Source organism: Ctenocephalides felis, unplaced genomic scaffold (assembly GCF_003426905.1).
Source record: "Ctenocephalides felis isolate EL2017-DRISC unplaced genomic scaffold, ASM342690v1 CF-g0.4_SCAFFOLD_03571, whole genome shotgun sequence".
NCBI classification, from domain to species: domain Eukaryota; kingdom Metazoa; phylum Arthropoda; class Insecta; order Siphonaptera; family Pulicidae; genus Ctenocephalides; species Ctenocephalides felis.
Genome location: NW_020539725.1, coordinates 16228080 through 16242391, shown reverse-complemented (window position 1 = coordinate 16242391; position 14312 = coordinate 16228080). Strand labels below are relative to the sequence as shown.

The 14312-nt window shown below is 27.5% G+C and overlaps 1 protein-coding gene across 1 annotated transcript; it reads right to left on the bottom strand.

Moving 5' to 3' along the window:
- Positions 1–11343: 11343 nt before the first annotated feature.
- Positions 11344–13734, bottom strand: LOC113385054. The gene is made up of 2 exons (XM_026622856.1): positions 13600–13734; positions 11344–12889 (listed from the first exon to the last, which is right to left on the bottom strand). The coding sequence occupies exon 2, from the start codon at positions 12880–12882 to the stop codon at positions 11497–11499; it is 1386 nt and encodes a 461-aa protein (XP_026478641.1). The 5' UTR covers positions 12883–12889; positions 13600–13734; the 3' UTR covers positions 11344–11496.
- Between the last annotated feature and the right edge of the window lie 578 nt (positions 13735–14312).

The following is a 14312-nucleotide window of genomic DNA, read 5'->3' as shown; positions in this document are numbered from 1 at the left end:
TCTGGCACTAAAAAAACAAATAATGGTTTATTATAATAAATATTGATAAGCAGTTTAAGGATTTACAGTAATTTGTTACATAATGATAAACATAAAACCAGACTCAAATAATATACACTAACCTCTATCTATATGTTTTTAACCCTCCGTCGGTCGGCGTGGCCTGGCCACACTTTTTTCGACTTCAATTAAAAATAAAAAATACTTCTAGTAATCCTATCGACTTGAAATTTTTTGACTTTTCCTAAAATTTCCGAAAAAATCAGGACGAAAAAATGTACAGAAGAATAATTATAAGGATATTAACTTTTTTATACTTCGAACGGTCGGAAAGGTCTGTCCAGACCACCTATACATTTTGTATGAAATATACGCTTTTTGATATATGTAAACCAGTATTTTGTCTTTTTTCATGGTATTTTCTATTCAAACTGCGTTGTTTATATTCTTTGCTATGTGTTCTAACATGAATGTTAGTATTTTCATGATGAGAGTTCCTTGAAAACCTACCAAACTTATTGGTAATCGCAAACACTGAAAATCGGATGAGTAATGCACACATTCATTTCAAAGGCGCCGAAAAAGAATAAATATTGTTTTTCATTGATTTAAAAGAGAAAAATTAACAAAAAAAGCAACGATTTTTTTATATTTCTTGATTTTTTTATATAATCGTTAATACATAAGACACCAAAAACTCATTTATCCCATATAAATGCATGTAAAATGAATGTTGGTCCAGCCATACCTTTCCGACCGTTCGAAGGTGAAAAAATATCCGACCGACGGAGGGTTAATATTATTATTTTCATAACATAATTTAACTCATATTATAAGCAGAAATTTTATAAAAAATACTTTTAAGCTTCGTTATCAATTTGTGAACAAGTTTCATCAAGAGAATCTACTAAAACTAAATCTGTGTAACGTGTAACTTGCTTCACGAATCCTAAATGTAAAACCTTGGCTCCTCCAGTGGGCAATACTTTTTCCAGTGCAACACAACCATGGAAAGCTATTTCTTCTTTGTGATTGCAGAATTCTTGTTCTGTGAATTTTTCAAGATCTCCTTTTTGCTTTTGTACTGTGTGATATTTAGTGAAATCTGGCAAACCCTCAGTGGCGTTTACCACGATACTAAATTTAAAATTTCCAGCTGATCCAGTTATTAAGGAATATGAACCTTCTTCAGTTGGTACGAATTTCGTTACTGAGAATCGATTTGATTTGATCAGGAATATGTTAATAGGTTTATTAATTTCTTCTGATTGGACACAAATATGTCCTTGCAAAATCTTCTTTGTTGAATCAGGAATTGCTGATTTGATATGAACCAATATCTTGTTCTCTGGATAGTGTTCAAGTAATCCGTCCACTTCTTTCAATAACATCAAAGTTTGAATAGAATCAAGTTTATCGTTTGATTTAAGTGACTCAAAAACAAGATTCAAATTATCAATCCAAATATCAGAATTGGAAGAACATTTTACAATTAAAAACAATGGGTACAATGACAATTGTTGATGACTTTCAATTTTTTCTAAAGTATACATTGTTATTAGTTCTTCGATAACCTTTTTAGTGATTTCTTCGTTGATTTTATATAATTGTTCAATATTATCTTGTTGTAAAATTAAGTTAGTTTTAATTGCCTGTCTAAGAATTTTTTTGATGTTTGCTGATGTACTGTCATCACTTGCTATCTTCATCGCTCCATTCAAGAAATTAATTAACTCAACTTTAGGTATAATTTCTGTATTATTCAAATTAGTTCTTTCCAAAAGATTTGTAAATGCTTTAGAAAAAGGTGAGCTCATTTCTGGCGGTGCATTAATTATAAAATTCACAATAGTAGAGTAGTCAAGAGCATAAAATAAGCCAACAAATTCTTCTAACAACTGCTCATCTTCTATCGATTTAAGAGATTGTTCTATTCTTTGTCCATCACCAATAATCAGTCCAAAAACTAATTGTAACAATGCTTTGAATTGTTTTTTCTCACTTTCTGAGCAATGAGCAATAGTTGATTTAAAAACGTCACCAGCTTCTTCAAAAGTTGTCATAGCTTTATATAAATTGAATGCTTCAGACTGGTTTGTGGATTTTGCTAATTGAAAATCTTTTCTCATATTCCTTAGAGAATTATATACAGCAGTTTTATCACATGATGCAGTTTCTTCAGCGTTTATAGAAAATGCTGTAACTAATAATACGAAAGTGCTAACTTGTAGTAGCATCTTGAACCTAAAATATGATATTGTAATAATTATTGCACATTTTGAAATTAGTTTTTTAAAAATCATAGTAATACAAAGCACTTACGTTTGACAACTTCAACTTGATTAATTTCTATCACAACTGACCGACTGTAAACAATTTTGCTTCTTATATCATTTCACCAATTACTTTAGATAGACTTATTAGCAGAAATAAAGCAATAAGTTGTTATCGTATCTAATTCAGAGTTCAAAGTGTACAGAGACAAATGCGAAGGTTAACTGAAACTGCAATCAAATTTATTATATCAACCTACTAACACTTTAGCTGCCAAGATAATATTAGGAAAATGAAAACCGAGAAGCATATACTATAATATAAACAGTACTTACTTTTTTTACCTAATACAGCAACAATAAGTTATTCAAAAAAAATTTTTTTTTATTAACTCTTTTATTTACAACTGTCCAGTATAGGACATTCAGTAAATTTGATGGATTTACAATAGTCTGCCGAAAAGGTACATTGTATACTACTTTGACATGTTGGAAAAAACAACTCAGTAGTTGTTTTTTTGATATAAAATTTACAATATTTACTTATTAAATAATTTCTTATAAATAATGATTAAGTTATCCATTTTTTCTCAGGAGATTTGATTGCTTAAATCCAGTGGCGCTTTTCTTTTCAACCTTCTACGATAGTTCTCTGTTATTCAAAATTTGTATAAAAATTTGAAAAAATATATGTTGCTTTCTTTTGAATCATTTGAAAATGCCATTTTTCATAAAAAATCATCGTAAAAAATAAAAACAAAACAGTATTTTTGTACTAATAATTTAAAGTATAGCAATATTCAACTCAATAATTTGCAAAACCATTTTTTTTTTGTTACTAACAATTTTATAAAATAATGGCTATTCTATATTTCTTGTGTTATTCTTCATATATTTTATATTTAAAAGATTTTATTAGAATTTTCACTGAAAGGTGGACATGATCTAAAAACTACATCTTTGTTATCTATATTTATAGTGTTTTTACTATAGAAGTGTGAAATGTTTTTTTATGATAAATACAAAGTCTGAAGTTATTAATAAATAATGATTATTTCAATAAGCAAACTTTTTTTAACTCACTTATTTCGTTAATATCGATTACATTTTCTTATTACTTTAAATATAAAACATAAGTGTAACAAACGGAGTGTATTGTTTAGATTTATAATCGTCAACTTGTATTTAAAAAAATATAATTTTGAGAGGAATATTTGAGATAAACGATTAACTAAAACTGCAATCTAATTTATTACATCAACTTACTAACACTTCGGCTGCCAACCAATACTTAACGAAAAACGATAGTCATGAATAGAAAAATCGACTCAAATAAACTAAAAGTAGTGGTGTATGGCATCGTGCCTTAAGGCAAATTGCTGGAACTTCCCATACCGTAACGAAATGTTCGAGGAATATTAAATGTTTTCAAATAGATTTTTATAAATATTGTAACATAGTCTAATATTTATAAGAATTATATAAACTGAAATGCAAAGTTCAAATTATTTGTTTAAAGTGTATTTGAACAAAATTAAAATTAAAATCTGACTTATATACAATATCCGAAAAAAATTCTTAAAAAAAAATTTTTTTTTTGAAAAAAAAACAGAAACAAATTTTTTTTACGAAAAACAACATTTTATTTTGTTGAAAGCAGAAAGTTCTTTGAATAATTCAAATCGGACGCATAGTTCTCTCAAAAACTGCTGTTTTTGCACATTTATCTCTGTATCTTTGAAATGGCTGGACCTGCCTTTGCTAAAAACTCTCTAAAACTCGATTCCTATTTTCTGCACTCTTTGCTCCGTATCTCCGTAACGGCTGGACCTGCCTTTGTCAAAAACTAATCAGCACATCTCCCTATCAAAATTACATATGTTTTTCTATAAATGATAATAAATCTGATGTTAATACGCATTATATTACATTTAAAATGATAATAATAAAAATTAATAGGTTATTTTTTTATTAAGATTTGACTATTAATAATATTCTCAAAAAAGCTAAATATGATGGATAGTTTTTAATTAAATCATATGTTATCAAATATTTTTATACAATCTTTCAGAGAATAAATTAACAAATAGTATTCATATCTTTATACACATATGAATACTTTGGTTTGTGTCACTCGATAATATATAATATAATATATATAATTAACCTTTCATGTTAATAAATTACTTGTATTTGATTCATCTACAAAACATTTATTTATGAAGCACTGAAAATTAAAGAAAAAAAACTTTAAACCTCTAATACTCCTTTACTTTGATAGTAATATTATGACTTATATTTTATTTCAAAAATAATAATTTAATGGTTGTACAAAATTTACAATACACATTTATTCTACCGCTGTATTTGGCGACTCACAGCTTTCATCTAAAGTATCTTTCAAAATCCTGTCGATGTTACGACCTAATTGCTTAATTACACCCAAATGTTGAGGTTTTGTTAATCCACTTGGCAGCAATTTGTCTACAGATACACAAGCTTGAAGGACAATATCCTTGTTTTTATTGCAAAATTCTGGAATGGACAGTACCCCTAAATTACCAAATATTCTTTCGACTCTGTAATATTTGAGCATATTATCCAATCCTCTCCTGGTGCTCAAAACTAAAGTGAAATTAAATCCTCCTGCTGGTCCAGTAATGATTGTATGAGGGCCATTTGGATTTGGTGTAAAATTCACCATACTCAAACGACCTGAATCTGCATTGATTAGATACATATTTATAGGTTTGTTGACTTCTTGTGATTTAACACAAACGTTGCCATTTAAAATAATTTGCATGACATCAGGAATTTGTGCTCTGATATCTAGTAATACTTTATTGTTTGGCAAGAGTTTCATTAAACCATCAACGTCTTTTAATAAAAATAGTGCTTGCATGGAACTCATATCATTTTTTGATTTTAATATTTCAAACATCATATGCAGATGGTCGATCCAGATATTAATATTTGATGGACATTTAATTATTAAAAGTAGTGGAAATAACGCTAGTTGTTCATGAGTTTCAATAGGATACGAAGTATGGTACAGTATTATTTCGTTAATTACATCTTTGGTTAAATCTTTGTCGATTTCAACAAATCTTTCGATATTATCGTGTTGCAAAACCAAATCAGTTTTTATAAATTCTCGCAACAAAGTTTTAAAATATTCATATCTTTCATTGCCATCTTTCATAGTTTTCAATTCCTGATTGATGTGATTAATTACCTCAATATTGGTATTGATTTCAGTATTGTTTAAATCTGTTTTCTTTAAGAGAGATGTAAGAATTTCGTACACGCGCAAACTTTCATCTGATGGAGCTTTTAACAAAAATTTAATTACACTGTATGAGTCTACGGCATAATGCAAAGCAACAAATTCTTCCAATAATCGATCATCATCAATAATTTTCATGGTTGATTGAATTCGATCTGCATCTTCGGTCGCAATACCAAAAGCTAATTGTAAAACGGCTTTTAATTGATTTCGGATTTTTTCTGGACAACTTTCTATTTGAGATTCCAATACATCTACTCCATTTTCATATCTTAACATAGATTTATATAAATTAAAAGCTTCGGAATAATTACTTGCTTTGGTGGTTTGAAGTTTATTTCTCAAATCTCTCATAGCATCATAGATCTTGGTTTTATCGCAATCTTCAGCACCACTAGTTGCAAATACTTCCAATAGCAACAAAAATATAGGGATCCATCTATTCATTTTGTTTCTGGAGATAAATATATGACATCAAACTAACAATTGATTTTTAAGGGCTTTATTTTAAAATCTTACCGAATTTATAAATTTTTAACAATTAATACTGACTGAGTTCCTTCTATTTTCAAAAAAATTACATCCAGCAGTTTTTTGTCCGACTTTAAGAACGTGTGTTTTCAACAAGTTTATCACTACAAATGCAATCATCATCTCAAGTAAAATAAACTAACACGCTAACTGCGCAGCTGACAAATTAATATAACTCAATTGGAGCTCAGGTCTATTTGTGACACATTTTTGTACGAATAATTATTCTCAATTTATGTCAATTAATAGTAAGATTATACAGGGCATTTAAGAGGAAATTATTCTGGTTTTTATATAACATGCAATATGATGATTATAAAAAAAAATTCTTGCTCTTTTAACTTCACTATGTATTTATATTTATTCTATTAATTCATTTATTATTATAAAGGTCTTAATGCATTAAATTGTTCTAAATAAATTATTTATGGTTTTTGAAAACAAATCAACTTATATTAATTTTCAGTCATAAAACATACCAAACAAAATCCCTTGTTCTAGGTTTGCAATAACATATAAGCTGTTTTAAATTTGAACGATGTAAATTCATTATTTTGTTGTTCATCATTTCTATTTTTTTTAATGTTTTAAAATTTTATGATTTTTTCAGTATAATAGTATGTTCAATACTTAACAGTATGATTGTATAACTTGTATCAATATCACTTTATCAAAATGTGCTTTTTTTGTTTGAACTAGATCAATATGTTTTCTTTAATCTATTGCAATGTGATTCCTTAATGACCGTAATGACCGAAATTTTTAATATATAAATAATTTTAAGTAAAACTCCACTAAAATTACTACTGGATATCAAGCTGGTCGTGGAATGAGAAATCACTAATTTTTTGGATAGCTATATGTTTTTTTAACTTTTCGTAGGGTAAGTTATAGTAATGTGCCAAAAATCGAAAATGAAAATTTTTGCATATCTTAACATTTCAGAGGTTTCTGAACATTTAGGCATACCTCAGAAAAAATGAATGTATGTGTGTTTTGTGTGTTCGCAATTTTTCTTCCACGTTTTCGGGCGCACGGATCTACCGATTTAAATGGCTCAAACAGCATTCGATTTTTATTGATAAGGGCATGTGCTGATTAGTTTTTGGTAAAAGCAGCTCTTGCCGTTATGGAGATTCGAAGCAAAGAGTGCAGAAAATATAACTTTAATTTTTGAACGAAGTATACGATTTGAATGATCCAAAAAGCAATTAATTTGTAATGATTGGGGAAAGTGATGGTTAGTTTTTGGCAAAGACAGGTGCAGCCATTTCGAAGATACAGAGCTAAATGTATAAAATATTGCAGATTTTGAGAGAACTAAGCATTCTATTTGAATGATTCGGAAAACGTTCTGTTTTTGTTAACAAAACAACTGCTTTTGGGAAAAAAATCACTTTTTTTTCTTCAATTTTTTTTTATCGAAAGTGATTTAGATTTTAATTTTAATTCTGGTTAAATTTCTGAAGCTCACTCATATACTTTAAATAAATAATTTTAGCTTTGCAATTTAGTTCATATAATTCTTATAAATATTTCACAATGGTAGCATTTAAAATAATCTCTTTGCAAACATTCAACATTCCTTAAATATTTCGTTACCGTAGGAGAAGTTACAGTAATTTGTCTTAAAGCACGATGCCATACACACTAGTTATTTTTTTATAACCTTGAATAAAGATGACATTCACCAAATGTCATGGGCATTATTAATATAAATGGAATATTAAAAATCATATTAATCGGTTCAGCCGTTCAGATTCATACAGAAATACATATACAATACGTACATAAATTCATCGATTCTTACAAGTGTGCTTGTTGATTTTAACCAAATTCAAATCTCTTTTTTAGTAATTACAATGATTTATTCTATGAGAATATTAAAAAACAAAAATAAAATATTTTATTAACTGTATTATTAAAAAAAATAAAAATATTTATGATTGTTACTACATATTGTAAGTAAACTTTTTAAACTTTAGCAGAAAATAATTTCATTTCGTTTACATTTCTAATATAAACGCCTGCTTTTAAGGTATATCACCATTTATTCAAATTACTAAAATTAGTATAGAGTAAATAAAATTATTAACATTTATATATTTATTTTCACTTGTTTACAAATACACAGAAGCTCGAAATAACCAAAAACTATATTCTTTATTGATTTGTTACATATTTGTGTTTTGCTAATATTTACTAATACGAGGAAAACATTTTTAATCACATAATATTACATTAATTTGATTGCTTCAATTAAAACCAACAAACATAATAAATTCTGATGATAAACCTTACTAAAAATCACTTATTTTCATCACTACTTCCAGTGCTCCCAGTAAAAGCATATCTTATTCCCAATCCCAAATTTCGGCTTAGTGTTCTTATCCTATCTAAATTATATGATTCTTCATTTCCACCTGGCAATAATTTGTTGAAGTTTGTACATGCTTGAATAACGGTATCATTAATTTCATTGTGAAGTATAGAAAAAGTGATTTCTTCTAAGATGCCAATTTTCTGCTCAACTCCGTGAAAATTAAATAAATTATTTGGCCATTCTTTTACATCCACAACTATGGTAAAGTTATAGTCTCCCGCTGATCCAATGATTTCTGTATGATTACCTTCTGGATTGGGCCGAAATTTCATAATATGCAAGTCTTGGGTATCTTTATATATTAAATATACATGTATAGGCCTATTTTTGTCATATTTTGCACAAACGTATGAAGTATAAACAGTTTTCAGGACATCAGGAATTTGAGCTTTGATATCCAACAAAACTGGATCAGAAATAAGTCCTAACAAAGCTTCGACTTCTTTCAATAGAAATAGCGTTTGAATGGAATATAATTTGTCGTGATTTTTTAATGCTTCAAAAAGTAAATTCATATTTTTAACCCAAATATCTGTATTTGAAGTACATTTCAATGCTAAAAGCATGGGAAATGATACTAGCTCCTTGTAACTTTCAAATTCATAAGATGTGTATAATTCTATAACTTCTTGTATGACCTCTTTAGTTAATTCTTCATTGATTTTCATCAATTTATCAATATTATCATGTTGCAAAATAATATCTGATTTTATAAATTGCTTCAGTAACTTTTCAAGACTTTCTGATCTCGAGTCATCTTCAACATGTACCAGTTGTTGATTGAGAAAATCAGTTTCTTCCAGTTTTATGTCAATTTCTGAACTATTCAAGTTGTTTTGTAAAATACTTATAAGAATTTTAGATACACGTAAACTCTCATCTAGTGGAGCATTGACCAGAAATGTTATTGTTGTGAAAGGATCAACGATATAATGCAGTCCTATGATTTCTATTAATAATGGATCATCACCTATTTTGTCTAATGTTGGTTGAATTTCATCTGCTGTTCCATTAACAATGTCAAATGCAAGTTGCAATTTAAGTTTCTGCTGACTTTGAACATTTTCAGGGCAATTTTGTATCTGCAACTCCAGATCTTCTACGATGTTTTCATAGTTGAGCATGGAAACATTTGAGTTACCAAATGTGACATTACTGCTAGATTTTACGTTTTGAATTATGCTTTTCAAATTTTTCAGAATATTATATAATGCATTTTCATTACATTGTCTTTCAGCAAATGCAGATAAAACACCTACCAGAAAAAAGAATATGCTTGTTCGTAAATAAATCTTCATATCTAAGAAATTCAGACTTTTGAAAAAATATTATCACTTATTTATTCACTTCATAAATAACACAACTATTTAACGTATGATTTAATTCCAGTTATTTTTGTATGATGAGAATTGCTGTTTGTTTTCATTAAGCACAATAAATAAATAGCATAAATTATTGCTAATGTTATGAGTTTTATATGTTATTTCGAGGCCGTTCATATTATATGTTTTTGCAAAAAATTACACTGAAATGCAATTAAATTATAATTACATAGAAACGATTCGTTTAAATCAATATTTTGATTCGATAATGAACTGCTTATTGATAAAGTGCATTTGATCAAGAAGATGAACTATGAGATAGTAATGCGTTTCCAAATGATTATGTCTTAAATTTTGACCGTCGGTTTTGTTATTCGAGACTACGAATTTTTATTCATAATCAAAAAATGAACAATTTACATAGTAATCCAAATAACCACAAATTTATTATTATTTGTTTATGAAATAAATTGACAAGAAAAAATCTGCAGAGAAATTAGGTATGAGATTTTACTTCATTAGGTTCGAAAGTTACTTGATAGCTTTGAATTTTTTATGCCAAATAAAAAAAAACAAAACTTACGAAAATATTTCTTTCTAATAATCTTTGAGGTTTCTCAATTTTTTAAATATATTGAAATTATATATAAAATCAATTTTTTCCTAATAAATAAAATGAATCCAAACATTCAATAAAACTCAAATTATCTAAAAATTACAAATTAAGTTGGATCTGAAAACAATTTTATTTATCTATTATGAAAAACAGAAATTACCATCATTACCAGATCGTATTATACGATATAAAATTGCCTATAAAGCTTATCTTTTGAGCTTTTGTTTTCATTATCAAAAATTTTGAGTATCCTATATTCCATTTTTTGAGTATTAATGATAATGTTTCAATTAAATTGATTGATTGATTGAATAATTCAGAATTTTTTGGAAAATTAAGAATTTGAAGAAAGTTAAATTTTTGTATATGTTATTTGATTAATTAGTAAATATTTTGGATATAACAACTTTATTATTTTTCCAGATCATTTATTTTATTGATCTAATATTTTTTATAAATCAAGATAATAAGTTTTTAGGTTCTAATGACAACGCTAGTTATTATTGATATTGATCCTCACATATTTATTTAGATATTGATTTGCTTTGTAAAAATCTATACCGAGTGTTCCAATTTAGTAAAACAGAAATCTAAATATTTATATTTCAATATTTTCTTTTATCGTAGAAAACATAGATTAATTTCCGATTTTTTTATACCTCATAAATATATTTGTATATGATAGCGAATTATTATTATATAATAGCCATACTAGAGTTTATAATTTTTTAAATTTGTAAAATACCTTTCTCTTAGTAAACGTTTTCCAAATGATGTAACAAAAATTTTATTAATATATTTTATCGCTAGGGTTTTTTTGATATAATTATTTTGACATAGTTAATTTATATTTATATTTTTATAATTTTTACTCGCCTTGATTTAGCAACAATTAAAATAAATAAATTGTTAACAAATACATTCATGTCTGATGTTTGTATTTATTTTCGAATTGCTGCAATAAAAGAGTTCAGTTACTAAGTTTAAAAATTTATTACAATTAAATCACTGATCATAATTTTAAGATGCATTTTGAAATATTTGTTTTCCTAATGTTTTATTATTAGTGCTCAACGTCGATATTTCTAAGCAGCTGAAGCAGTTACAGTATTATCGCCACAACTTTCGTCAATTGTGTCTTTCAATATCCTGTCGAAGTTCCGGGCTAATTGCTTAATAACTCCTAAATGTTGGGGTTTTGCAAGACCACTTGCTAAAAGTTTCTCTAAAGGTACACATCCTTGAAGGACAATATCATCATTTTTTTCGCAAAATTCGGGTATGGTTAATAAACCTAATGTACCAATTGTTTTCTCTACTCTAAAAGATTTAAGAGCATCATCCATTCCTTCTTTAGTGCTCAATACTATGGTAAAATTGTATCCTCCAGCTGGACCAACAACTAACATATGGGGACCATCAGGATTTGGTTCAAATTTTATCATACCTAGCTTACCTGTATCTACATTCATTAAATACATGTCTATGGGTTTGTTCACATCCTTTGATTTAACACAAACATTCGAAGCTAGTAGAAAATTCATGGAAATAGGGATTTGTGCTTGTATATCTAATAAAATTTTATTTTCAGGGAAAAGTTTTAACAATGCATTGACTTCTTTCAATAAGAATAGAGTTTGGATGGTATATATTTTGTCGTGTGATTTCAAACTTCCGTATAGAGCATTTAAATTATCGATCCAAATATCGAAGTTTGAAGAGCATTTTAATTCCAGAAGTAAAGGAAACAATGCTAGTTGTTCTTGATTTTCAATATTGTAGGCTGTGTGGATTCCAATAAGCTCCTGAATAACATCTTTGGTTAGCTCTTCGTCGATTTTGATTAAGTGCTCAATATTATCGTGTTGCAAAATGATATCGGTTTTTATCAATTGTCTTAACAATTTTTTAAGACTTTCTAATCTTGCTGGTTCTTTAACATTTTTCAGTTCCTGATTGAGATGACTGATCACTTCTAGTTTTGTGTCAATCTCAGTATTATTTAAATCGGTCTTTCTCAAAAGGTTGTTAAGCGTTTTTGATACACGTAAACTTTCGTCAAATGGAGCAGTAGTTAGAAATGTGACAACCGTGAAAGAATCGACGGCATAATGCAATCCTACAAATTCTTCTAATAAATGATCATCATCTATAACTTTCATTGTATTTTGGATTCGTTCTGCATCTACAGTAGCAATACCAAAAGCAAGTTGGTATATAGCTTTTAATTGATTTTGGATGTTCTCTGGGCAAAGTGCTATTTGGTTTTCTATTAATTCTACGCCATCTTCATAACTCAGCATAGATTTATATAAATTGAAAGCTTCGGACCGATTGCTAGCTTTTGTAATTTGAAGTTTGTCTCTCAGATCTCTCAAAGCTCTGTATACCTGATTTTTATCACATCCTTGATCGCCATTAATGGATATTACTGCTATCAAAAGCAAAAATATGCATGCCCGAAAAAACATTTTATATCTGAAAATGCACACAAGTTTGTAATTAACTTTTTATATTACTCAACTTTAACTAGGTAATGAATGGAAAACACTTGAAATTGTTTGCGTGATTCTAAAAACTTCTAAATAGTATTTTCAATTCACAATTGCTATATGATAAAGTTAGGTCAACACTTTAGAAATTTTGTGTTAAGAAAAATGAATATTTAGTAAATAAATTTTTAGTGAATTGTTTATAAATTGTTAGATAATTCTAAACATGATTACAAACTCAGTATAATTTAAAATAAATTCATACAAATATGAAATAACAACAAATCGAAATCAGAACATTCGTAAATTTAAATTTTTATTTTGTTTTGTTAATGCGGATTTTTTTATTACAAAACAATGACACAAAATATATTAATTCTAGTAAGAAAAAACTTGATTATAAATCTGATAGTAACATAACCGGTCAGTGGATTGACATTCCGTTAGTACATTCTATGTACTACCAAAAAATTTGCTGATCTTTCATAATGAAAGAGGAGCAAATATTAATAAAAATAAATCTGATAGTCTTAAAATATATGGAAAATACATATATGCTATCTTATTCAAAAATTGTTTCGAAAGTATTCAGAAGATTATAATACTTTATGAAAACACAATATTTATTTTGTTACTGCAAGTAGTAGACTACATCTATATCTACCATAATTTTATTTCACTTATTTTTATATTTACCTGTTAAAACACTTAACAATTCATTAAGATTTGTTCATTGATATTGATACTGGTCAATACGAAATTTACTCGAATACTGAAATAAAATTAGTTAGCCAGGCAGTATATATTATGAATTTTGTATCATCTTGCAAGAACGGTTTCTACTAAACTTATTGCGGAGATAAGATACGAAGATTTGCCAGAGGTGCAACCAAAAAAATATATTGAATTAACACTTTGATGCCGGAGATATTAAAAATAATGATCCATGCAAAAAGTATTATATCTTTTTTTTTGTTCTAAGCTTTTGTCACACACCTAAACTAAATATCCCAAAGTTTATGCAAATTACCTTCAGGCCAAAAAAAATCACTTATTTTATTTTGAAGTAATTATAATCATCAAAAAATCGAAAATGAAAATGATTGCATACTTTAATGTTTCGAAGGATTTTGAACATTTTGGCATACCGTAGAAAAACTGAATGTGTGTGTGTATGTATGTATGGATACAATTTTTTGTCAACGATTTCGGGCGCACGAATCAACCAATTTGAATAATTAAAAAAACATTCGATGTCTAATAATTAGTTTTTTGTAAAGACAGGCTCAGCCGTTTCGGAGATACGGTGGAGAAAATAGAAATTGAGTTTTTGAGAGAATGAAGCATCCGATTTGAATGGTTAAAAAAACATTCAATTTGTTATGATGTAAAAAGTGATGATTAGTTTG